The sequence below is a fragment of the Aplidium turbinatum genome, chromosome 13 (assembly GCF_918807975.1).
Source record: "Aplidium turbinatum chromosome 13, kaAplTurb1.1, whole genome shotgun sequence".
NCBI classification, from domain to species: domain Eukaryota; kingdom Metazoa; phylum Chordata; class Ascidiacea; order Aplousobranchia; family Polyclinidae; genus Aplidium; species Aplidium turbinatum.
In genome coordinates this window covers 20692562-20719348 of record NC_137484.1, presented here as the reverse complement: position 1 = coordinate 20719348, position 26787 = coordinate 20692562, and the positions used below count along the sequence as shown (strand labels likewise).

At 37.6% G+C, this 26787-nt stretch overlaps 2 protein-coding genes across 2 annotated transcripts; one reads left to right on the top strand and one right to left on the bottom strand.

Moving 5' to 3' along the window:
• Nucleotides 1-3676: 3676 nt before the first annotated feature.
• Nucleotides 3677-23705, bottom strand: LOC145782474 (uncharacterized). The gene is made up of 3 exons (XM_082594270.1): nt 23502-23705; nt 5645-5737; nt 3677-5122 (listed from the first exon to the last, which is right to left on the bottom strand). Exons 1-3 carry the CDS (start codon nt 23668-23670, stop codon nt 4707-4709), a joined length of 678 nt encoding a protein of 225 aa, XP_082450396.1. The 5' UTR covers nt 23671-23705; the 3' UTR covers nt 3677-4706.
• On the top strand, nt 6557-12862 carry LOC145782475 (uncharacterized). Its single transcript, XM_082594271.1, has 3 exons — nt 6557-7800; nt 9108-9235; nt 9756-12862. Exons 1-2 carry the CDS (start codon nt 7299-7301, stop codon nt 9185-9187), a joined length of 582 nt encoding a protein of 193 aa, XP_082450397.1. The 5' UTR covers nt 6557-7298; the 3' UTR covers nt 9188-9235; nt 9756-12862.
• Nucleotides 23706-26787: the final 3082 nt, after the last annotated feature.

Here is a 26787-nt window from a genome sequence, read left to right as displayed (position 1 = left end):
TACTAAAGTACAGCTAATGACATTTAATCATTATTATTTATTCACATCAGATAAAGTTGGCCTTTACGGTATGAATTCTCCGGGTCTGCTACTATTCGGTGAGTCCAATTTGCTGAGTTCCTAACCTCTAACCCTAAAACGGCAATGATAATTAGGCTACGGTACCCAATAATTAAAAAAAAAATTGAAAAAATCACCGAATAGGGATCGGACTCACCGAATCGGACTCACCAAAACGGGCCATTCCGGAATTCTCCCATATAGGCTACATTCGGGCTAAAGCTATTAGCCTAGCCGTACAATTCACAAAGTTATAACATTGCCTTGAGCTCACATCTACAGATTTAGACACTGCTGACACGACATAGTACTGCCGGAATTAGGTTTCATAAGAGACCTCAGTTTGAGGATAAACATTCTTTCAATCACTTGTAAAAAAAAGTCCGTAAAAATTAAGATTTTAGAATTTAAACACGACGCAGACAAAACACACAGCCACAGGATATTATACTATAGTGCCACATGAGGTTTAAATTCTTGGATGTACTTTCTGTATTTTCAACTAGCACAGTTTATTTGATTAATTACGGCACTGGGCCTGCAAAATAGTGCAAAAGACTGAGCAAAAAACAGCCAAATGCAAACTTATAACAAACACAGCGAGCAGGTAGGTTGACGTCACAAGACATCACGTGATATTGTTTTGGTAATCTCTGCAGTGTTTTCAAATTTTTTTTATTCTTGTTTTTCCAACCCGCTGAGCAATCTTGCTGCATCCATAACTTGTTGGAGCTTCGTCACGAAGCAACCACTGTGCCTCTCGGTCGACGGACATTGGAGCCCAACCATTTTCTCCACTCTAAGATGTAAACCTTCAAACGAGCACCTCCATTGACTGAAATCAAAACACCCATTCGTGCTGCAGTTTAACTTCTGATTAACGAAGGTGATCGACAAGACATCTCTGCAGCTAACGTAATTGGGCAGGCCATAAATGGAATTCTGAATGGAAGTCAAGTTCCACCAGACTTCATTCGTTCATCCTCAATCAACGTCCCATCGGCCTGACACTATAGGGTTTGGTTTGGTCTTGAATCTTTATCCTTGGACTGACAAAGCCTTTGAAATATTCCTGACAGTTTCGCATACTTGTAGTGACGCAGGGTCGGTAACCGAGATTGGCATAGTAAAGTTTTCCGATTGTTCGCCCTCCCCGATATTGCACGTCCGCCCCGATAGTTCAGTTGGTTAGCGCGTGACTTCGTGAACGAAGAATCTTCAAGATTAAGCTTCGCTGGTTCAACTATCGGGTCTGCACTTTAAGCAACGCGTACTAAAGACTGCTCTCCATTCAGCGGCACCTAATGAATTGAATAATTACCCGCCAACAACACTTCAACAATCGGAAATCTCACTCTATCAATCTCGGTATCCAGGCCTGCGTCAGACGTTCAAAGTCTCCACAAGTATGCAAAGCTGCAAGGATTAAGCTCTCAAAGAAGCTTTCCCAGTCTGAGGATAAAGATTCGATCAACCAATCTTGTTGCTGGAGAATTATTTTATCCACTTGGTGAAGGTGAATAGAGACCAGTCCTTAAAACAATGGTTTCCTCAAGCGCACACCACGAGACCCGAACTCCCGCCGCTTGATCTTGAGTCGGCGCGAAACCATTGAGCTAACGGAGTGGACGTGGGTGCGCCTCCGCCTTCTTTGCACGGATGTCGGACTTCTTTGTTCAACATTGCACCAATAGGGGATGGTCTCTTTCTCCTCCTGTGATTGTGGTGCCGAGAAACAGACCTCAGACCACATCATCAACGAGACAACAACTGTTCCATCTTCAAGCTAACTTACTTAACGGAGTGGAATTAAGGTAGGCTATGCACGTCCTGAATGATGAAACCAAAGACAGGCTGCTCTCTTGTAGCCTTCAGTGTAGTTCGGGAACATCGTGAATCTGGAGTGTTAAAAGGATAGACACTCCGACCCAGAAACTCCCACGACAAAAAAAGAACATTTTTGTCTTGCAATGCTAATAGATTGAGTTGTGCTTTTAGCAGCATGACCTTTGTTTTCTTTACAATTCGCTATTAGCCTACCACAGAGAATTTGCAGCATCAGGCTAAAACAGGTCCTTAATGTAGATTGTGAAATGTTTTCTTGTTTGAATGAAAGCGAAGTTTATTTTTAGTTTTGTGAAGAGTAGCAATCATGTGTCAGTGGGAAACCACGTACGGTATAGACTATTACAGTTTTGATGCAATCAGTTTTTTGGATATGCAGTGAATTCTATTTGATTGAATTTTAAGAAGTAGATCGAAGGATTAATGTGGACCTACACATCATTGTGTTTTGTTGAAATCGTTCCCCTTCCCCCTAAAGCTACTTGCTGAATACGCCCCTGACTCGACCATCTGTAAACGTTGAATTAATGAGAAAAGATTAATTTTGCTAACTGATTCAAAGAGGTTGAAACGAGGTCTTGGCAAAGAGGTTGAAATAAGGTCTTGGGTGTACCAAATACCAAGCTTGCAACTTCAACCAATACCTGCCATGCAGTGTATCACAGTACTGTATGCTTTTGATTGTGTAACAAAAGCAACGTTCAATATCTACTACGAATAGGCCTCTACGCAGCCGCAGGGCTGTGGAATAGATCAGGTATAAACCGAGAAGTTGGAGTCGTGTATTATTCGCCCGAGTCTAGAGCCCTGCCTGTATGGTTAGTGCGACGAAACTACAAAAGATTGAATTAAAATATAGTTTTACTGCTCCCCTTTGAACTGTACCGGTTATTCAAGCTAGCATTGCTTGAGGTTATTGAGACATGATGCAATGTTTACTCAAATTAACTGGCTGCAGTGCAACAACCTTGGTAGCTTTCACAAGATTGTCATAATCACCTGGACAACCTTTCCAACCATCCGACGTGATTCAAATAAACGTTGTGTTTTATTCCATGGTTTTACTTGGGACGTAGCCACGAGGGGGCTTTGCCCCCCTAAAATTTTACCTTGCCTCCCAAAAAATGGAATTTTAATGCTATTAGAACGTTTTGATGACATTGTATTACATGTTGAATGACGTTTCACAGATTTTTGGTTGCATTTATTAGTTATAGTTTTAATGCTCAAACAAAAATTTTTTCTCCAAATATTGAAGCGTTTGCCCCTCTCCCAACAGTTGTCTTTGCCCTCTAAAATTTTCTTTCCAGCTACAATACTGGTTTTACGCGTCATGCTTTTGGGTTAGAAGCGCTATTGATATGAGATCTTGAATCGTCACATGCTTTGACAAATATTGCAAGCGATGGTGTAACTATAATTTCATGTCTTGGCGTAACTTTAATAAGACTTGTTTGCGTAAGACGTGGTACACACACACAGGCGAAAATATCGGTATACGAGTGCATTAGTGCTATAAATAGATTTACTTCTGATATTTTACAGAAATCGCCTAGTAGCCTACAAATTTGAAATTATAAAAATGTCAAATGCGTTTAGTGAAATAAAATAAATACTGGTTTTATACCACTTACATTTTGAACACTTTATTTTTGCACGAAATATTTCCGTAAATTGAAGCTTAACTACAAATATTAACTTACCAATAGTTTGTTCAAGCACTCAGTAGCAAACTTAATTACACTGTTATGGAATTTTTTTAATGTGTAGGTCTCTTTAAAGGTCTCAAAAGGACTAAGTGAGCTAATCGCGACTTGATTTAGCATAAAATCAAAATGGCTGTAAAACTAATCTCATTTCACAGTGGACTGATGTGTTTTTATTGAAATTTTCTTCGTTTGCTAAAGGTAATAAAATCGGCAAGTAGAACGCATTCTAACAAAGCAGCATTGTGCAGAAATAGCGAAGAAATTGTAACAAAACACCGATGAATAACTTCTGATTTATAACAGGAATCAACACACTTCGAAGACAACAATTTAGACATCGCACCATCACGATAGGTAAGCATTTGCATTGCGCAATTTACTGCTGTTGACACTTCAAAATCTAAAGACGAGCTATATGTTAACATGGTGAAAAATGTGCTAGGTTTGTCTTATTCTAAAATAAATTCTGGCTTTAATTTTCACAAATAATTATTGCGAATAAATACTTTTATTCGTGAAACTAACTTACAAACTTCACTGTAAAAATCACACATTTCAAAACTCTAGTCAGGAATAGAAAATAAAGGTAAGCTCGTGCGGCCGTAGCAAGAGTTCCGGCCAACATGCCTGTCTCTTTTACATCGATATTACACATTCACTGCTACTTTATTGTATTCGTTGACTACTTCAATTGTTAAGTTACATTTCAGACGTTGAATCAATGTATGCGTGGTATGTTTGTCATTATGGGTATGCGTGGTATGTTTGTCATTATGGAGTTAAATTTGCAACTACACAGCGCCACAGAAGCTAGCAGCCATAAAGTTCAGTACAGAAAGCTATGCCAAGAATACTTTGCATTAGTGCAAATAAGTTTTAAATAGCACATTGGGTTGGTCACTTTCTTAAATAATACTAATTCACTTATGACAAAACTTCAAATATTTTATCGTACTAAAAATATCTATAAATCAAGCAGCCATACAGTGTAAAATTAGGTCAATAGTGAACCAAATGAAAAACGCAATAGGAAACGAATAACGATGTTTGAATATAAAAATCACAGTCATAACGTCTCTTGTGGTGTCGTTGTCATTCTGGGACTGACTTAATTACTGCAATGAAACTGTTACTGTTTGATCTAAACAGCTTCCTCTTTACGAGAACGAAATCGGGAAGAAGGGTAATGTTCCGAACTCGGCCGTTTTTCTTACGTAACAGTGACGTCATGACGGATCGTAACCATGACAACGCTGGCTCAACTGAAAACAGATAGAGCTGAACTTCGAAAGTATCGACGACTTCATTGTCGGATACATCAAAGACTCCCAAGTTTGTGGGGGGAAATTCCTTATCTGTGTTGTTCTCCGATGCGATGCACTTTTCACGAGTCACAACGTCCACTCTGATTCTGCATGCTGAAAGACCACCTGGCTCTTTTAGTGAGACGCGAACGATTTCTTGGACAGCTTTTTGGATCAGGTGCGGACAGTCTGATACAGCAAAATCTGCAAAAAAAAAAACGATCAATATCACAACCAGTAACCACACCATTTACTGACGTGACATGAAAATCTCAAAGACAGGTTTTGTGTTAGTGATTTTGTACGCAAGTAGGCGAAACTGCTAGGATTAACGTGGCTTGTTTTTCCAACCAATTTTTTAGTCAAAACAGGGTTCTTCACAAATAATTTCAAATGAAATGAAGACAAGATTGCATAAAAACGAAAAAAATGCGGTGGACACTCGTGAGCATGAGCTGTTGAATCATATTTGATTTCAAAAATGAAATCTTCTGTTAATTCGAAACAAGATTCTTATTTTTTAAGGAATATTTCGAAAGTATAAACTTCCGAATTACTTTCTTATAATCTGAGAGTAAATATTTTCTAATGTTCAATGGTTTTGGCTTTTGAAAAACTAAAACTTTTGAGAAAAATACGTTTTGAACAGTTCACCAAGACGAATGCTGAGCATATTATAACAGCTGCAGACTTTCTGGAAATAATAACGTTTATGACTTCACTTACTTCGGTTATTGCGCAATAAACTTTGTAACTTATCGCGGAGACGATTGATTAGAGGATCGTCACGCTTCAATGCCTCCTCCTCCAACCACTCCTCTGCAAAAAAGAAAATGAGAATCAGTCAACCGTGCGATGATGAAATTCACCGGCTTGTTTCATCACAAAAATTGCGCAATGTTGAGGAAATGGCGTCTTCTGTGTCATCTCAAATCTTGGCGTCTTCGAAGGTAAAACTGTTTATTTCACATGACTCCTAACTCTAATTATAGTACTTTGCGATGGAAATTCGCCGGCAAATATGACTAATTATAATTACATTGTTATTCGCTATCCTGCGCGGGGAACAGTTTTGGATATGGACAGCTTTGTCTGACGCAAATAAATAATAACAATACTGTAAAGGTTTGTGAAGACTGATTAATTTTACTGTTTGTTCCCATTAACATGCTGGCATGGCTCAATGGAACTAATACAAGAAAAATGATATCATATGGCACGGAAATCAATTGTACACGAACAAGGCTTAGTTGTGGTGGTTTAAACATGTGATTTTGAAACATACTTAAAGCGGATATTACAAAACCAAGTTGAAGCCAAAATTAACCCGCGTTTTTCACACACAACGTAATTCAAGGGAATTCAGTTCAGGAACGTAACCATGAGGGGGTAATCGTTTCCCTAAAATTTTATCCTGCCCCCTAAAGAATATGTGTTTTAATCCAGACCGAGGCGCCGCCACTGCTCAACCGTGGTGAAAGGCAGAGACCCTCGGGAGAGGCGAAGAAGGTTTATATGACGTTTCAATACCATTATACGGTAATTAATGACGTCAATGCCTAATGCCGCCTCGCTGTTAGGCATCATAAACAGTGAAGAACAGCAGCAAATTAAGTCCTTTTTTCAATCAAGGTGCAAATGCCTCGCGATCGCTTGCTTTGTTACTTCAACAAGCGTGTTGTTTTCATTATGGAATTCTTGAGCGGTATGTTATTATCGGTCAATGACCAGTAGTAACCTCTAATTGTGAAGTCGTTGTTCTGCAACGTAATTCTAGATTATTCTGTATCTGGAACGTTCTGTTGTTTTCACAATTGCCAATATCGTTTGTCATGATGTCACAAGGTTGTTTACGAATGGACCTCTGATTACGAAATCGTTATTATGTAAGAATCTTCTTGCGAACGTGACCTTCTATAAGCTTCTGCTTGTTGACATTTAAATGCTACGTGACCGAACGATGGTTCTTTATGATGTAATCTTCTCGAAGTTATTGGACTGAACAGCCAACTATAAATAGTGGTGTAGTTTGTGTAATGTTTATTCTGAGATTATTATTATGGTGATTGTTACGAGTTGATTATGAGAGTTGTGCTATGAGTTGTGAATTGGTATAGTTGATGCAGAAATTAGAGTTATTTGAGAAGCCGTTCGTTGGAGTCCTTCAAGCGTTTTTATATATCATTTCACCAGTAGAACTATCCGTGAATTTAATTGACTGCTTTTCGGTTTGACCCATTAAACTACGTCATTGAATCTTTCCAAGTCTTTTTCCTGGTAAGAGATAGAAAGAAATCGTGACATTCTGGGGGCTCGTCCGGGAATTAACCGAAAAACCGAATAATACCGAAGATTTATTGAATAATAAATTAATGTCAAAATGGCGGATACTGTCAAACATGAGATGATTGAAGACTTAGGGAGCATGGCTGAACGAATGGGGCTGACTGGTAATGAGAAGTCTCAGTTTGTGATGGAAGAGTATCACAAGATAATGGACCAAAAAGCTCAGCGAGAAGCTGACGAAAGAGAAGATAGAAGAGCTGCTCGTGAAATAAGGAAAGCAGAACTTGAAGCTGAAGAAAAGCGAGCACAATTTGAAGCTGAGGAAAAGCGAGCACAACTTGAAGCTGAGGAAAAGCGAGCACAACTTGAAGCTGAAGCAGAGGAGAAGCGGGCGCAGCGCGAAGCAGAGGAGAAGCGGGCGCAGCGCGAAGCTGAAGCTGAAGAAAAACAAGCTCAACGAGAAGCTGAAGAGAAACAAGCTCAACGAGAAGCTGAAGAGAAACAAGCGCAGCGCGAAGCAGAAGCTGAAGAAAGAAGAGCGCAATATGAATTGGAAAAGTTAAAACTTGAATTAGAAAGACAAAAGCTGGACATTGGTGAGCGATCTAATTCTACCAGTGGCGTATATTCAGGGTGTGCAAGGTGTGCACTGCACACCCCAAGAAATCCAGAAAAAAAGAAAATTTCCATCGGTTGTCGATGTTCTTTACTTTTCTGATATTCTAACATCTTGCTGCATGCTGATTGCTTTCTTTTCAATTGCAAAACTCGTCCCCTTCTAATTTTAATACTCCAACGTTTGAGGTCATTGCCTTTAATTTTTTTCGGTCATTACCTTTAAGCTTTAAGCTGGGTGTGCACTGACACCTTGGCGAGTGCTATTTAAAATAAACAATTAAGAAAAATGACGTCACAAGGCAGCTAAAACAGCAATGGTTTTAGTTCAGCTAGGGTGTGCACTGTGCACTCGCTGATTTGCACACCTTGGCGCGTCATTGGGGGAATCCCAGGCAATAGCAAGTTTTAGCTTGTTGGATTAGAGTTTGAGCTATGGTTTGAGGTGATCAGAGTTGGAAACAAGATAAGATAAAATGTTTTTTATGCACCAAGTGCCAGTAAATTAGGACTAGCTTGTCTGAATCTGCAACAAAGCTTATGGTAACAGCCAATATCATTGATGCACCATTCTAAAACAACATATCTAATCGTTTTGTAATTGGAGTGTTTGTATGTTACTGGTATTGTACCGTACCTTATTGCTGAAACACCTTAATTATGTAGCAGGTGCCAGCTGACTCAAAGTCGCTTTCTGTGTCTCCTGGTTTGTCTCACATTAATTATTGCCTATGTTTGTTTCGTCTTGGGTGTACCACCGGTACGGTATATAATATATATATTAAAATGTGAAGCCAATGAACAAAATGATACCGGTAGGCTACTGATAATAAAAAAATTGGCTAGTGGCTAACATGCCAATATGCCAACATGGCTAACATGCCAGCTGCGTTTAGACTACATGCGTTTTTACTGCGACAAATCGCATCGCTCGATACATTCCACGCGAGTGTATTGGAGCGCTTAGACTGCGTGCGTCTTGTCTGCGGTGACGTGCGGTTTGTCGCAGACATTTGGATGGGCTTTGACGTACCGTAACGCAATGCATCCTAGTATACGTCAGTCTAAGGTAGCCTATGTTTGTGAAAAGACGTCAAAGTAAGCTACTTTGATGTGAGGTAATGGCAGAAAAATAGCTTTCTACTGCAAAAGTAAGTTATTAGGCAGATTTTAGCCAGAAATAAAGGCCTTTTGCAAATGTTTTATTGTATTTTTAGTCAAAGTGGATGCCTCCTAGAATTCAAGGCAATTTTGTTTGCCAAACTTAACTCTTGTTTCATTCATCTAGCTCTACGCCATAGTTTGAACTGCATTTTTTTAAATGCATTGTTAGCTTTCAAGCCAGTGATGATTTTGCAGCAATCTTGATCACCATCTTTACTGTGGCAAGCCTAGGAAATTTACCGGTACCAGTAGGTATGTACAAAATGAAAATCAATCAATCATTGGTTTATTTTTTGGTATTACAGTATATGTACTGAACTGAGAGAGGAAGGAAGCAAAAGATCTTATATGAGGTCAGCTTCCATCCTGTTAATATGTTACAGGAGATGTTACCAATAAAAATTAGTTTAAAAAAAAAGAAGTTTGATGCATACCGGTACTGTTTAATACATAGGTAGCCTACCGTACTTGAATATCAAGTGAGTACTTGAATATCGAGTTACTAGTTAATGTATTTTCAAATTGTGAGGAAAATGATCATCTGAAATGCACCAACTACCAGACCTATCATACTGTTAAGTTTGTAAAAAAACTTCGATTACCGTACTGATAATGTATATTATACATTTTAAAACTAACTACCTCTCCTTATATTATTATTAGGTAGGCTGTAAGTAAACTAGGTACTTACCCTGTATGTTTAGTTTGAGACAACATGCTTTTGTTTAGATTGACACAGTCACCCCAGTAAGATTTTCCATTTTTATTTCAGACTCAAGTGATGATGGTCCATCCAGGCGTCCAAGACGTAATCAAGATTTTGATAATGAAACTAATAAAGTCATTTATTCATTGCTTTATCAGGATATAATCGACAGTGTTTGTTGTCAGATCGATCAAAGATTTACTGCTGTCACAAAATTCGAGTTTTTCCAACTGCTGTGCTGTGACAAGTTTCCTGAATTCAAAAAAGAATTCCCTGACCATTTAATGACAAAATTGCAAGATATATATAGAGGAAAATTCGATTATTCTCGGCTTAAATCTGAACTTCAAGTTGTGTACTCGCTGCCAGAATTTTCGCAACAAACTGTTCAAAGCATGTATGAGTATGTTCATCAAAACTCTTTAAGTTCTGGCTTCAACGAATTGTTTAACTTAACGCAGCTGGTACTTAGTATTCCCAGCACTACAGCATCGGCAGAACGAAGCTTCTCAGCTCTAAAGAGAATACATACCTGCTTGCGTTCCACACAAGGACAAGAAAGACTGAGCTCGCTCAGCTTGCTTTCAATAGAGAAGGAACTTTTGCTAGAACTGAAGCAAAAGCAAGCTTTCTACGACGATGTAATTCAAAAATTTATTGCACAAACAAGAAGAATCGAATTATGCTATAGATGAATTTTCCTTCTGTAGTCGAGGTGTTAAACATTTTCGTTTTTACTAAGTAGTACGGCGGATAAAAGTACAGCCGACCAACATAGCAATCGACTTTCTTGTTTATTACACTGGTCAACACAACTTTTCTTGCTTGGAGTTTTTTAATGGATTGAGGGTAACTTTGAGGTGCCGAATCTGACCTCAGTTTTTCCTGTCAGGTTCGTGAGATATGATAACAGCAAATTATTACTTTTGTTAAAAGTGGAAGATTTGACGTTGCGTTTATTGCACATACACATTGTGCTATATCCAGAAATCCAGGTCATGTAGTACATAAGTAGCTGAAATACACCCACCCACTATAATTTTGATACCAATTTGTTTTCTAAGCAACATTATTAACCATCCAGTAGTAACAAGCCAAAAGGGAGGCTAAAAGAATAACTGACCCCACCCCCGTCAATGTTTTGCATGAAATCACAAAGATTTAAACAGGCTTATGGCAATGCTTGTTCAGTAACCTTATTTAAGCTGTTTTGGCCTATCTAACACTAACCTTTCGTTATAGCACTGCATATGTTGGTGGTAAACGCAACGCCAAATCTTCCACTTTTGACAAAAGTAGCAATTTGCTGTTATCATATCTCACAAACCTGACGTGATAGGATAAATCTGAGGTCAGATTCGGATTCAGCACCCCAAAGTTACCTTAAATCAGTTCTCAAAGCCTATGCAAAAAAAAATGTTTTTTTTGTTGACCAGTGTTATCGAGTTGCTTTGCTATTGTTTTTTATTTTAACTTTCACCTGTTTGTTTTTAATCCGCTTGTACATTTCTCGGGTCTGCTACTATTCGGCGAGTCCGATTCGGCGAGTCCGATTCGACTAGTCCGATTCGGCGAGTTCCCTATTCGGCGAGAGCCTTTTTCGGCGAGTGCCCTATTCGGCGAGTTTTTGAAATTTTTAAAAGGAAATTATCGGGTACCGTACCCTAATTACAATTGCCGTTTTTACATCGTTTTAACTTCGCAAAACGTTGAAATCGTGCAGAAAGGAATAAAAATAAAATGGTTGAACCATTAAATTAAAATTCGTCATGTCAGTTCAATTGTTTTTATTTTTGACCATCATATGAAAAACAGTACACGTCAACATAGCAAAGGTGTAGAAAAAGGTAGAAGCGACAAAACGCGAACGTTAAAACGTGCTTGTGACCGAAGTAAGTTATTGAGTTGAAAGAAACATACGCGCCGACTTCCGGGGGGCGGCGCCCCCGTAAATTTATGGTTGAGGGGCAACAAAAATGGTGATGACAAGTGGTGTTTCAAAGATAAAGCACTTCGCGAAAGAGATTTAGATAATTTAAACGGACTTAAAGAATGCCGAAAGCAAGAAAAGCCTACGTTGCTCTTGCCCGCAAAACAGCAGCTGATCGCATGGCTATCTCATACGGTATGGAAATTTCAAAGTAGATGGTAGACTGTAGACTTGTAGAGTAACTTACGCTGCTGGAATAGTCACGTAACTATTCACTGCAATATTAAGTAAACCAGCTAAATTAGACGCGCTATTTTCAACGAAGTCTTCCCGCTGTGAGACAATTATGATTCAACAGAACGCATTGTTTTCTTCGCAATGTGTGAGAATTAAATCGAAAACCGATAAAAAAAAAGGTGTTTAATGGTCTTGGTCGCAGATATTGCCTGCATTAACGACGTCTCTTACCGCTATTATCACCTAGCTAACCTGACATCATTGTTTTATGCGGCCGCTAAGGTTTGACATCGACTTTAACGATCATGGAATGTTACGTAATAATAAGAACGATTATATCCTACACGGAAAAATAAAAAAATGATCTCCTCTTTCTGTTTTGTCTCGTGAGCCTTGCATATTGCTCAACAAGTGCATAATGTTTAGAATTGACAAGAAATCATTGAATTTGAAACTTAAGTTTGAATCACTGCAAATAAACGTATTCAAAACTTTTACTTAGGCCGACGCGATTTCACACTCCGTCATCTACGTCGACAATGATTTTTAGTGCGTTCATTTTGAAAATTGCCGAGCTGGAGACAACAGCTTGTCCCGTGTTAGTTGAACTTGTCTTTTTGAGGTGAAAATCACTTGCGAACATCTCGACCTTTACTCGAGTATGGCCTACTGTATTCAATAAAAGACTATAAAGACTTTCGATAAAAAACAGAAGAGAAAACACTTCGCCGTTGTCAACGCTTTGAAAGTAAGTAAACTAATTAGCGAAACGAGGTTAATAAAACTGATACCGGGTTTTCACTCTGCTTGAGATCATGATTTTTTGCGTTTTATTTCGATAACTTCACTGTCTTGATCGTTGTTATTCACTCGCACGAAAAGGAAATGAATCGGCTTGTTTTCCAACAGTTCCAATCATGATCTAACAATATCAAAATTTTTAGGACTAGGCGTACTGCATGCGTAAAACTAATCCTTTCAAGCAGCGCTTCTAATAAATTCGGTTTGCGACCTATTTGTTAATATAAACAAGACACTAAGCTTAATCAAAGACTATTTTAATTGAGTAAAATAGCGTTATGGTTATGACGTCATCACCTTTCTCGCCCCCCAAGGTTTTTTGAAAAGTCGGTGCCTATGGAAAGAAATTTGGCACGGTCGCAACACCTTCAGAAAATTTTAAGATATGAAGGGAAAATAAAACAAAGAAAATGTTACGAAAAAAAAATCATGTTTATGTCTATAAGTTAGTACTTTTGAATAGTTAAAATGATTAGTTTGGATCAACAAATGTGTGGCCTACAGCTTGGATTGAAAGGAAATTATCGGGTACCGTAGCCTAGTTATCCCGACCAGCAAAAATTTGTTCCAAGAACACAGTTCATCTTTACATTGTAGTAACAGAATAAAAAGGCTAACCAAATGTGTGGCCTATCGTGTTAACGTCGCTAAACGTTGAAATCGTGTAGAAAAGGGAGCTTTTGCTGACTAGGATACTTTGAAACTGAGAAACATTCACAGAAGCCTTTCGATTTGTTCCAAGAACCCAGTTAGCCTAACAGTTCATTTTTACATTGTAGTAACAGAATGAAAAGGCTAACCAAATGTGTGGCCTACAGCTTGGATTGAAAGGAAATTATCGGGTACCGTAGCCCAGTTATCCGGACCAGCAAAAATTGCCGTTTTTACATCGTTTTAACGTCGCTAAATGTTGAAATCGTGTAGAAAAGAGAACTTTGCTTACTAGGATACGTTGAAGCTGAGAAACATTCACAGAAGCCCTTCGAATTGTTCCAAGAACCCATTTAGCATAACATTTCATTTGTACATTGATTCAACGTCTGAATATATTATCTTAAAAATGCAACATATCGTAGGGCTTCTGTGAATGTTTTTCAGTTTCAACGTATCCTAGTCAGCAAAAGCTCCCTTTTCTACACGATTTCAACGTTTAGCGACGTTAAAACGATAGGCCACACATTTGGTTAGCCTTTTCATTCTGTTACTACAATGTAAAAATGAACTGTTAGGCTAACTGGGTTCTTTGAACAAATTTTTGCTGGTCGGGATAACTAGGCTACGGTACCCGATAATTTCCTTTCAATCCAAGCTGTAGGCCACACATTTGTTGATCCAAACTAATCATTTTAACTATTCAAAAGTACTAACTTATAGACATAAACATGATTTTTTTTTGTAACATTTTCTTTGTTTTATTTTCCCTTCATATCTTAAATTTTTCTGAAGGTGTTGCGACTAGAGTTGTAAATGCAAAAAAAACGAACCGTTTTTTTTTAAAAAAAACGTGTTTTTTTTCAAAAAAAACTTGGGCCAAAAAAAACACGCGTTTTTTGTTTTTTTTTTCATATTTTTCTTGAAAAGTTGCAAATTTTTTACAATTTGCAGCTTAGTTTCATTATAGTGCTCTTGAAAAACATTAAACTAGTAAAATTGGTTTTGTTGGTGTGCTGAAATTCCTAAGTGTGTGTGCTTGGCAGCAGCATATGTTTTTTGCATAGCCCTATACTAGCCTACGTTGTTTCACTTTCTTCTTCATTCTCAGGCATGTTTGTGGCAGTAGACCTGACAAACATTGAATTAATGCAATTTGATACATGACATAATGTAGATGAGTTAATTTCTTTTTCCTTTTATGGAAGTGCCCTTTATAGAAGGTAGCCTACGATGTTAGTGTACCGGTAGGCCTACTGGTTATTCTTGTACACACTCAATGGGTTGACAAAATTTTGGCAAAAACAAGATGTCAGTATTCAGAACACACATTACCTTGTTTGTGGTAATTTACTAATGCAAGCTATTGCCAATAGCTTGTTTAAACATGTTTTTATCTGATAGCTTAACAACGATGTATAATATATGCTTCATAAATGTTGAAACAGAAGTATTCTTTTCGTGTGTTGTAAGGTCTTAGACACTTTGTCATTGATGCTTCCTGCAGATCATTTGTGACATAATGCAAGAGATCTTATCACTGATATTTTTAGCTGTCAAAAGTAAGTGCATTTGTCAGAAAAGGTTTAGGTTAATGTTCCTTTCAAATGCCCACCACCCATATTGACTATTGCTAGTAACTACCAACCATGAATGAAGAAATTTTCCCTTTAAAGTGGAGTTTTTCAGCACTGCTCAGTGTTCACATAGTGAATAAATGCTTCATAATACTTTTCCTGACAAGAATAAAGTTTTACCCATATTCTCGCAATGCAGGATAAAGATACAAAACAAACATCAAAGATGAAAACTTATTTTATTTGGGAACTACGCTGGAGTAAAAAGGAGTGAGAATTGACCTCTTGTCGTTACGCACCAATAAAACCATGATGCGTAACTTTAATTTTTTTATTGGGTAGAGGAAAGATTGATGAAAAGTTTGGCAAAAACAAAAAAGTGCTAAAGTCTCAAAGTCCTGAAAACTACAGTAGAAAACTACCTCGTTATGTTGACCAAGTATTCGCAGTTTGCCTAAGGTGTGCGCATGCAAAAGAAAAACTGATCTTTTTGAAGAGATGTGCAAGCCGTAACGTTTTACTTCCGTCGAACCACCGTCAAGGTATGGATTTTGATCTTTTAATACAGAAGCAAAATCGAAAATTTTCTAAAGAGCTCGCAACCCTTAAAATACAGGCTAAAAGCGACATAGGCTTATGGAGTGCATTATCGGAATCCCAGCGCTTTCTAATCAATGAGAAACGTCTCAAAGAAAAGAATCGTTTTATTCGTAAATTCAACTGGTTGGTGTCTAAACAAAATTCAACCATAGAAGCTTTGACCCGGAATAGTGTGAGAAAAAATAAAAGTTCCAAGAATGCCAATGACAGAAAGAGATACCGTGCACGTCGCAAATTTAAGGCAATGCAGGAAGCCATGAATAGAGCCAATCATCTGATCTTAAATAAATCGTCTCTTAGCCTAGATGATCAAGATAAACTTTTACTTATGAATGGTTTAAATTTTGCACCGACCCCAAACTGGACAGAGACAGTTGAAAACACTGAATGGTATAATGCCTACCAACACATCAGGCGGGTTGAGTGGAAAGACGTTTTCTTTGATGAAAGTACTGAACAAACAGCTATACCGAAAAATCTCAAAATAACTAAAACTTCCAGACCTCAGTTAGATCAAATTCACCAGAAAACCAAAGTGTATGTAAACATGGCATTTAGTAAACTTAGAAATTTGGGAACAGCGGTCAAACAAGGCTATCGCAAATACAATAACCTTACTACTGCACAGCGCAACAGCCTTAACAAAATTCAAAAATTGGTGTCTGAGAAAAAAATTGTGATTTGCAAATCAGACAAAGACGGCAAAATTGTTTTACTTGATTACCAGGATTATGACCAAATTTTGCAAGAACAACTTAAGCAGTTTCAAACGCTGCCCTACAATCCCACCACCATCAACAAACACATGGATCAAATTAGAAAGCACTGCGAGGATTTTGTCTTGAGATTGCATAAATTGGGTGTCGTTGACGATAATCTGCTATACCATACAACCGGATTTAAACTAAAAGGTTCATCCTACCATCGAGAGACAGGTAAAAATGCCAAACATTTTCGGGATAATCAACCAGCCTACTGTTACCCTCTCTTCAAAACGCACAAACTGATTTCGGAAAATTTATCCGCTGTCAATGTCAAAGACATTCCAGTACGTCTACTTCAATCTGCTGGAATGATCACTACATCCCGCATCACCGCTTTCCTTGAAAAACTATTGGCACCCATTAGCATCAAATTTTGCCAATCCAATCCGAACGAATACTGCAGGGATAGCAGAAACTATATTGAGGAGCTATTGTCCTGGCAGAGTACAAATTCAAGTATATACAATTGATAATGTTTTGAAGAAATCGCCCTTATACATTGTAGCGGCGGATGTGAAATCACTTTATCCTTCTCTTAAACGTTCAGTCGTTGATGTTGCCTTGTATAGTGCTTTGAACACACACACCACATTTTCTGCTGAAGCTAAGAAAACAATTGTTGATTTAAATAATTTCTGTATGAACAATGTTGTGACTCAATATCAAGAGCATTTTTTCACTCAAACTGATGGTATTATAACTGGAGATAACAACTCAGTTTCACTTGCTAATATAACTATGCATTTCATTCTGCAATCTCTGCGTACAGTTATTAACCAAGCATGCATTTTCAAAAGATTCATCGACGACATCATTTGGCTTTCATTTGGACTCGAAACAACTAATAATATAAAATTAGCGCTTATTGATAATTTCGCCAAATTTGGACTTGAATTAACATTCAGGCAGGTTGATACTTCTCAAGAGACAGGCGCAGTGGAATTTTTAGATGTCAATCATTGCATCACCCATGGTAACAAGTTTAAATTTACCACTGAAGATTTCGTCAAAGCTACAGCAAAAGATCGTTGCTTCATAAATGGAAAGTCGCACCACCGTATATCCACCTTCAAATCCATATTATACGGAGAAGCCATTCGAATGCGTCTTCTGAATGAGTGCCATGAACATTACATTTCCAGCTTGTCAAGACTCAAAGAAAAAGCTGCTAGGTCAGATTTCCCTATCGCGATGACAAATGACATGATTGGAATTGCTTCAACTTGGACTGACAGACTTAGGCCACCAAAACCTCAAAAGAAAAACAGCAAGACTGTGTGGGCTACTGCTTTTCCAGCTTTATTAAAAATGAGTGAAAAGGAAAAGGAACTTAAACCTGATGTCATGGTCACATACACAAGGCCAAAAACAATTGGAAATTATGTTACAAACTACAAAGATCTATCAAAAAAAATCCAATCTTCTGTTCTACAAAGAGGTTATTCTGCCCCTTGTGGTCGCTGTGCGTTGTGTGGTAACCATGGTCATCATCGTTTGTCAATGGTTTCACGTACAACGACATTGAGCACTCCGCAAAGACTTTTTAAGTTAAAACAGGAACTCAATTGCAGCAATTATGGGATTTATGTAGCAACATGTTTACTTTGCCATGAACAATATGTTGGACAAACGGTTAATAAATTTTCGGTTCGCTGGTCAGGCCATCGTGCAATTTGGAACACTTTCGATTTTTCTTCTAATAATGACAGGGCTGCGTTATTAAAACATTTTGCTGTATTTCATGATCTAAGTACTGAACCACAACTTTCCCAATGCTACAATGTCACATTTGTTGAACAACCCAATATTGATAATCTAGATGCTTGTGAAGATAAATGGATACATAGGATATACATGCCAAAATAAATATCCAAAAATTAATTCTGCCACAAGTTTAATTTTTTGACACTCCACTACATTTTTGGTATTTTTTCAATATTTTACTGCCTTATTATTCACTGCCGTCTTTGCCTACTCTTTTTTCCACAACGCTACATTTTGTGTTTTCCAAGACGCTCCATTTAATTATTTATCGCTGTACTTAGTTTGTTTATCACTGCCTTTGACTGCCGTGTTCCGCATATATACTTTATTTTCTTTGCCGTAATTTGTCACAACGCTACATTTGCAGGCTTTGCTCATCGCTCTTTCATCAATTCTAGTTTATATTTTATATTTGATACGTAATTTACTTTACTGCCGGCTTGGTTTAGTTTTCATTCAGCATTTTTTCAATATTTACGCTTATGCTTTTTCAATTTTTTACGCTCATGTTTTGACATTATTGCGTCACTGTAATGTTGTTTAAAACATTACTTGTAGGTTTTAACTGCCCTTTATCAGAACTGACGATGCACTGAATAAGTGCGAAATATATTTTCTGTAACATCTACTGACAACTGATCCCTGTTACCTTAGCAATTGAGGTTTTAGCTTTCTAGATATGGAACAGGGATCGTTTCAGAATAAGACTAGGTCAGAAAGCGAGGCAGACTCCGACGCAGCTCAGCATCAGCCAAGAGCAGTTAGCTACAGTACTTCAATTTGGATGGATAAGTGCAACCATACTTCTTTTAAAAATGTCTATGACAGCACAATGGTGTGATTAAGGGAAAACAAACATGACTATGACATCACAAAGGAGTATTGAACCTCTTCAGGGAAAATAAAAAACATCAAAATGTTTCCATCTTTCACTACATTTAAATGTGATTTGGGCTAAAAGTTGGGACTTTAGCACTACACTGCTTTTGCCAAACTTTTCAACAATCTTTCCTCTACCCGATTAAAAAGAAATTTTTTTTTTAAAGTTACGCATCATGGTTTTATTGGTGCGTAACGACAAGAGGTTGATTTCTTCTTATCTGAAAAAGTAGTCGGTAAAACTTGTTTTAATGTTCATAAATAGATAGCCCACCCCAGAAAACATGGGGTAGAGCTAAAAATTATCCAAATATGTTGAGCGGTTCTTGAGATATTGCCGTTTTTCTATTGCTCCTTATCTATGAAGCCACCTAGTGGCTAAGGTTACTTCACTTATAACTCGAGAACCGCTAGTGTGATTTTCATCAAGTTTGCACCAAATGCACATCAACTGGAACAACCTCTTGACGTTGTGCTGGAAAAGGTGTGGAGTGCTGGTCAAAAGGGCCTTTGTTAAGTAGAAAAACAGGACACTGACCACCTGGTCCTAACATGCCCATTAACCAAAATCCCAGGTGGCTTCGAAACTGTACACGAGTGTGATACTGCATTTAACAACTGGCTGGACCAAATTACAGACAATACTTGAGATGTGCCAACCATAGGACACTGTTACTACTATTTGAGACAGTGAGAAGTCTTTATGGCTCGTCGTGTGTTGAGACTTGGGATCTACAAAATTGCAATGAAAAAATAGGCCTATAACAGACATATAGTCTGATTTAAAGTAAGTTATACGAGTTATGAGACTGTTTCTTTGTAGAAAGATACGCTATTGCAATGAGTTTACCCTAATTGCTGCATATTGTGACATTTAATGTCAAAATAGGTAAAAAAAACAAAAAAAACGAATAAAAAACAAAAAAAAAACGATAAAAAACAAAAAAAACGAGCTCGTTTTTTTTTAAAACAAAAAAAAACGTTTTTTTACATCTCTAGTTGCGACCGTGCCAAATTTCTTTCAACTCAATAACTTACTTCAGTCACAAGCACGTTTTAACGTTCGCGTTTTGTCGCTTCTACCTTTTTCTACACCTTTGCTATGTTGACGTGTATTGTTTTTGATATGATGGTCAAAAATAAAAATAACTGAACTGACATGACGAATTTTAATTTAATGGTTCAACCATTTTATTTTTATTCCTTTCTGCACGATTTCAACGTTTTGCGACGTTAAACGATGTAAAAACGGCAATTGTAATTAGGGTACGGTACCCGATAATTTCCTTTTAAAAATTTCAAAAACTCGCCGAATAGGGCACTCGCCGAAAAAGGCTCTCGCCGAATAAAAAAACGAGCTCGTTTTTTTTTAAAACAAAAAAAAACGTTTTTTTACATCTCTAGTTGCGACCGTGCCAAATTTCTTTCAACTCAATAACTTACTTCAGTCACAAGCACGTTTTAACGTTCGCGTTTTGTCGCTTCTACCTTTTTCTACACCTTTGCTATGTTGACGTGTATTGTTTTTGATATGATGGTCAAAAATAAAAATAACTGAACTGACATGACGAATTTTAATTTAATGGTTCAACCATTTTATTTTTATTCCTTTCTGCACGATTTCAACGTTTTGCGACGTTAAACGATGTAAAAACGGCAATTGTAATTAGGGTACGGTACCCGATAATTTCCTTTTAAAAATTTCAAAAACTCGCCGAATAGGGCACTCGCCGAAAAAGGCTCTCGCCGAATAGGGAACTCGCCGAATCGGACTAGTCGAATCGGACTCGCCGAATCGGACTCGCCGAAACGGGCCATTCCGACATTTCTCAAGGTGTTGCAACTGAACTGAAGTATGTGACTTTAGAAATGCAACTTAATGTTTGATATTAAGTCTCATTCAATAGGCGCTGTCAAATACATATCTATTTTGTATTCTTCTCCATTCCGACAACATTAGTTTTGTCAATTCTGTTCATGTTCAGAATTTGTGCTGAAAATGCTCTCAGAACGCACCAAATTCAATGTTAAATTTAAAAATTTTCTGGGGGAGGCCCCCCAGACCCCCCGCTGTTGCTTTGCCGTCACTGAACACCCTGTCAAAGTGGTCACGGTACGCCACTGAATTCTACTAATGATAATGCTCGAGATGTTATTATGGCGCAAGTTAGACGTCCAGATTTGCCATCATTTGTTGAAGAAAAAGATGAGTTGGATAGTTATTTGTTAAGATTTGAAAGATATGCTACAATAGCCAAATTGGAGAAGTCGACGTGGGCTACCCAGCTAAGCATGTTACTATCGGGACAAGCTCTTGATGTATATTCAAGACTTTCGCAAGAAGAAGCCATGAACTACGACAGATTGAAGTTAGCTCTGTTAAAGCGATACAATTTTACCGAGCATGGATACCGTCAAAGATTCCGTGAGGCAAAGCCTGAAAAACACGAAAGCCCAGGTCAATTTATTGAACGTTTAAGAAACCTTTTGTTAAAGTGGTTTGAACTTTCGGGGGCCGAACAATCATTGGACGGATTGGCAAACCTTATAGTTAAGGAACAATTCACAGATTCATGTTCAAAAGATCTGTCTGTTTATCTAATGGAGAGAAGTCCAAAGAATCTAGAAGAAATAGCCAGTGTGGCAGAACAGTACTTAGTTGCTCATGATGAGAAGTTGTCGACTGAAGAAACGTTGTCATGCGATAATGACGAGGAGCAAACAAATAATTCTAAAGGAGGTGCGGTTCCAAGAGAAGTACGTTGTTTTAATTGTAATGGCTTAGGTCACAAGTCTGTTAACTGCCGGAAGAAGACTAACAGAAATCATCAGGAATCGAGGAAGTGGTGCAATCGTTGCAATAGGCAAGGACACGAAGCGAAGGAATGCAAGGACAAGTCGTTGTCCCGATCCAATCAGTCTAGAAAAGATGAAGACACGGACGTTTATCGATGCGGTTGTGCGTTAATGATTCCTAAACCAACGCTTGACGAGGAGAATCCGGATGAAGATGTTTGCGGAAAAATAATACCTGAAGATCACCTGCCAGTAGTGGATGGAAAAGTTGGAGACAAAAAGGTAAAAGTTTTACGTGATTCTGGTTCTACTGGTATAATAGTGAGGAGAGATTTGGTTAAAGACAGTCAATTAACGGGAAAAACTGGCCATGTGACAAAAATAGATACCACTTCAATCCAAGGACCGTTAGCGATGATATCTATCGAAACTCCGTATTGTAGTGGGACTGTGAAAGCGTTATGTTTACAAAACTCTTTAGTTGATCTGATAATCGGAAATGTTTTTGAGAGAGATTCTGAAGTTACTTGTTATTCTTGTGGCAAGAATGGTCACTTTGCTCGAGATTGTTCTGCAGATAATCAGCAACGATCTCACGATGACGGATATTACGAGCGCGAAGAACCGAGGAGAAGAGGCAGGCAACGACCATTTGGAGTTTGCTATAGATGCGGTAGACGCGGACACTTCGCCAGGGAATGCGTTGCTAACGGCGGACATTCAGAAAACAGACGTTGCCGTGACAACCATTGCTACCGATGTGGAGAGATTGGACACATAGCCAGGAGCTGCCCTTTTGATGAAAAGGCTTGCTATAATTGTCATAAAGAAGGTCATCTCGCCAAGGACTGTCCGGAGAGGAGATGTTTCCGATGTAGGAAGATGGGTCATCTCGCTCGCCGATGCACTGAAGATGTTGAGGACGTTGAAAACTTTCACAGAAAACGTGACTATTGTTTTGAGAAAAGCTATCGTTGGTAGATCATGCAACGATAGACTTATGAGAACTGATTATTGAGTAATTAATTGTTTTATGGTGTGTTTTGTATTGATTGTGTTGTTATATTGTTTGCAACAATATTCTAAGGGGGGGCGTATGTCACAATCAAGGTGCAAATGCCTCGCGATCGCTTGCTTTGTTACTTCAACAAGCGTGTTGTTTTCATTATGGAATTCTTGAGCGGTATGTTATTATCGGTCAATGACCAATAGTAACCTCTAATTGTGAAGTCGTTGTTCTGCAACGTAATTCTAGATTATTCTGTATCTGGAACGTTCTGTTGTTTTCACAATTGCCAATATCGTTTGTCATGATGTCACAAGGTTGTTTACGAATGGACCTCTGATTACGAAATCGTTATTATGTAAGAATCTTCTTGCGAACGTGACCTTCTATAAGCTTCTGCTTGTTGACATTTAAATGCTACGTGACCGAACGATGGTTCTTTATGATGTAATCTTCTCGAAGTTATTGGACTGAACAGCCAACTATAAATAGTGGTGTAGTTTGTGTAATGTTTATTCTGAGATTATTATTATGGTGATTGTTACGAGTTGATTATGAGAGTTGTGCTATGAGTTGTGAATTGGTATAGTTGATGCAGAAATTAGAGTTATTTGAGAAGCCGTTCGTTGGAGTCCTTCAAGCGTTTTTATATATCATTTCACCAGTAGAACTATCCGTGAATTTAATTGACTGCTTTTCGGTTTGACCCATTAAACTACGTCATTGAATCTTTCCAAGTCTTTTTCCTGGTAAGAGATAGAAAGAAATCGTGACAATAGTTCTTTCAAACAAACTACACAAGCTTACCTTCTGCAGAGCTGATCTCAGCATTCGACTTTTGTTGATGAGAAAATTGAGATTTGTTTTCCACTGAGTTTTCATTTTCTTGTTGGTTTACAAAAGTAGAAACAAAATTATCCATGAAAACTTGGCTGGTCCGGAAAGAATTCCTATTCACAGTAGTTTTGGGATGCATTTTCAAAAAACTATACTATAGTATACATATATAAAGATTTCTGAAAGTTTAAAATAGGTATGAGAATCAATTATTTTACAAGAGTTTTTCACATCCCACTGATGTCATATCTTCAGAAGCTAAACTGAATTGAATCCATAAACTTTTTACCAAATAGAAGCCCCTTTATTAACCCACGGGTTCGCAAAACTGTAAAACTTTTAACTTTCTGCAAATTTTCAAGAACCTGTATTATAAACCGGCGAAAAAAAGTAACGCAAAATGTGTGTGTAAGCATGTGAATAGAACAATTAAGTTGTGTGTGCGTGCGTTTCAAAAAAAGAGAATTAATTTTTGTTTCTTTTGTTCAGTTAAGAGCATAAAAGGGTCCTCTCGAATTGACCAATCAACTTCTTTTTCCCTGTTAATATCAGCTGGAAAGGTTACTTCTGAGCATTTTGGAATGCCGCTGGCTTTTGCTATCTGGCATCTTGCAGAGTCAAACAAGATGCAACAAGATTAAACCAATAAATCCAGTCAGTTTTAATAGCCCCTCCAACTCGGCAATTTTACAACCCTTTGAGCAAATTTTACAACAACCTTTGCATAACTTCAACGTTGCAAGACGCTAAAGTTTTGTGAAAAATAAAATTACTGTTTTTTATGGAAAAAAAAGACCATCCTTCAAGTTCAACCATCCCCAAAACAAGTTCTTATTGTGTTTTTGAAAAAACAAATGTTTTCAAGAAAATTTTTTTGGTCCGTTTGGATAAAGCGTAAAAGAGCCCAAAACGTGTTTAGTTTTTACAATGTGGGTAAATTGTAATTTGACTGATCAAAAGTCCAAACAGTAACGTTGTGTTTGGATCAAATTGTTTCATTCCGGTTTCTGAAGTTAGCTAAACATCACAATTTGCAATTTCTACATTCACTTTTTGTTACAGTAGAATGATGTATATTTTTTTTATTCTAGGCGGCTTCCCATTCTTTTCAATACATTTTGTGAAGGAGAAGCCATCTCTTAATTGCCATCGGTTATTTATTTAATCATTTGATGTCTGACAATCTGTTCTCAATATTATTTAAGCAAGCGTACATTTTATGGTGCTGAAAACAGGAAACAATTAGCCATTAAAGGCACCACAGTCTTCTTAACAACAGTTTTATACAGATTGCAACGATTTATAAAAACAAAGCGACAATCGAAACAGTTTTTTTTAAGTAAGATCGATTTGAGAAGTATTTATTTTCGCAAAGCTTAACATTTACCTTAAAAATACCTTTTTTTTAAAGAGTGCAGCAAACGGTATGTGAGAATTGCTTTTCATTGTCAAAGAAAAAATTGTGGAGTCTGAATAAGCGATACAAAGCTAAAATAAACAAACGAAACAGAAATGTGTAAAAGCTATTTTTATTTTCATCTTGGTTATTGCAAATCAAAGTTTTAGCAGTTGAAATTAAAGTGAAGATGGAAACAGTAGCTAACTGCAGTTTGAAAAATGTTTTACAATGTTTCAATTGCTCCCTTTAAAAAACAAGCTTTTCAATGTGTGCTGTAAATATGTTTTACAATGTTTCAATCATCATCATCATCATTTTCAGCCTGTGAGAGCCCACTGCAGAGCGTAAGCCTTCCCCTTTTCATGTTTCATGTTTCATTTTTCATGTTTCAATAGCTCCCTTTAAATATGACAACACGGCGTTACAGTTTTATTGAAGATTTGGAAATTATCTCGCTTTTATTTCTTTGCTCTTTTCAAGGAATAAACAAAAACTTGACTAAACTCAAATGTGTCTGTTGGTCTGTTTCGGTAATTCGACTTTCAATAACCTTAGATTTTGGTAACGTCACAAAGAAAATCAGCTGATCGGTTGAAGAGAATCATCTGTTTTGCTTTCTTTGCTGATCTTTCGAGAGCTTTGACCTGACGCAGTGGAAAATTACTGGAAAATGACTTGAAATGAGTCAATAGGTAGTTTAAATTAAACAAAATGTTTCCAATCTAAAGTACTACTGACACAGTAGCCTATTTGAGATTGAAGTCTTCACTTGAAGTTTGAATCATAAAAAACTGATCTGTTGCAACCTTTCTTTTTAGTACAAATTACTTTTAACTCAAATTGAGGCGATGTATGCCTGTAAACAATTTTATGCAATGTTTTAAAACTGTTTATCTTTATCCGTTCTGTTATTGAACCCCCCTTACTAAGGTATTGAGGGTGTGTAATTGATAGTAGAGCTAATTTGTAAACAGCCGTTCAAAATGGAACAATTTTTTTCCGAAAAAGTTTATTCGAAATGGAACAAAACCATACCAGAACAACGCAACTTACAAGCATCAAATCAAAGTTTTCCTTATTGTGAACATTTTTTCGCAATGCATTGTTTTTTTTTTGGTGCACGGTCGTTTGGTCGACAGACATTTGGTCGACAGGACGTTTGGTCGACAGGACGTTTGGTCGACAGGACGTTAGGTCGACAGAACGATTCATTTTTGGGTTAGGGTTAGGGTTAGAGTCAGGGTTAGATTAGGGTTATGGTTAGTTAACCAACCCTAACCCTAAAATAAATCGTTCTGTCGACCTAACGTCCTGTCGACCAAACGTCCTGTCGACCAAATGACCGGGTACCGTTTTTTTTAAACTTGTAGCTCAAATCTATAATTAATCCTTCAAGGAGCATTGTTTAAAGGCCACGCCCCATAAACTCTACGGCGCTTTTGGCGTTCTGAGATTCTGGTCCATTTTGTTATTTTCGTTTCAAACACGTAACAAAACTGTGCGTGTAGGCCCGTGGCTCCTAGGCAGCAAAATCCGTCCTTTCTATATTGATTTGATGTCTTCAGACATTAGTGGACGTTGAATCAATGTAAAAAGACAGCTTTTGCTTTCTACTTGGTGGGCACAAAACACGAAGCATCACAATCATTGTCAACAGAAAAGCCCGTGCAGAGTTTGTTTATTTCCATAATTTGAACACAATGACCCAGTTAGAAACATTGCTCTGTTTGTCCAGATAGCGAACACTGTCGGCATTGCTTCCGTTAGCAACTGACCGGTATAGCAAGCATCTGATTGGTCAATAGCTTTCTTCTCTCAAATAAACAAGAGAAAGCAATAAAACAAAAGATTAATCTT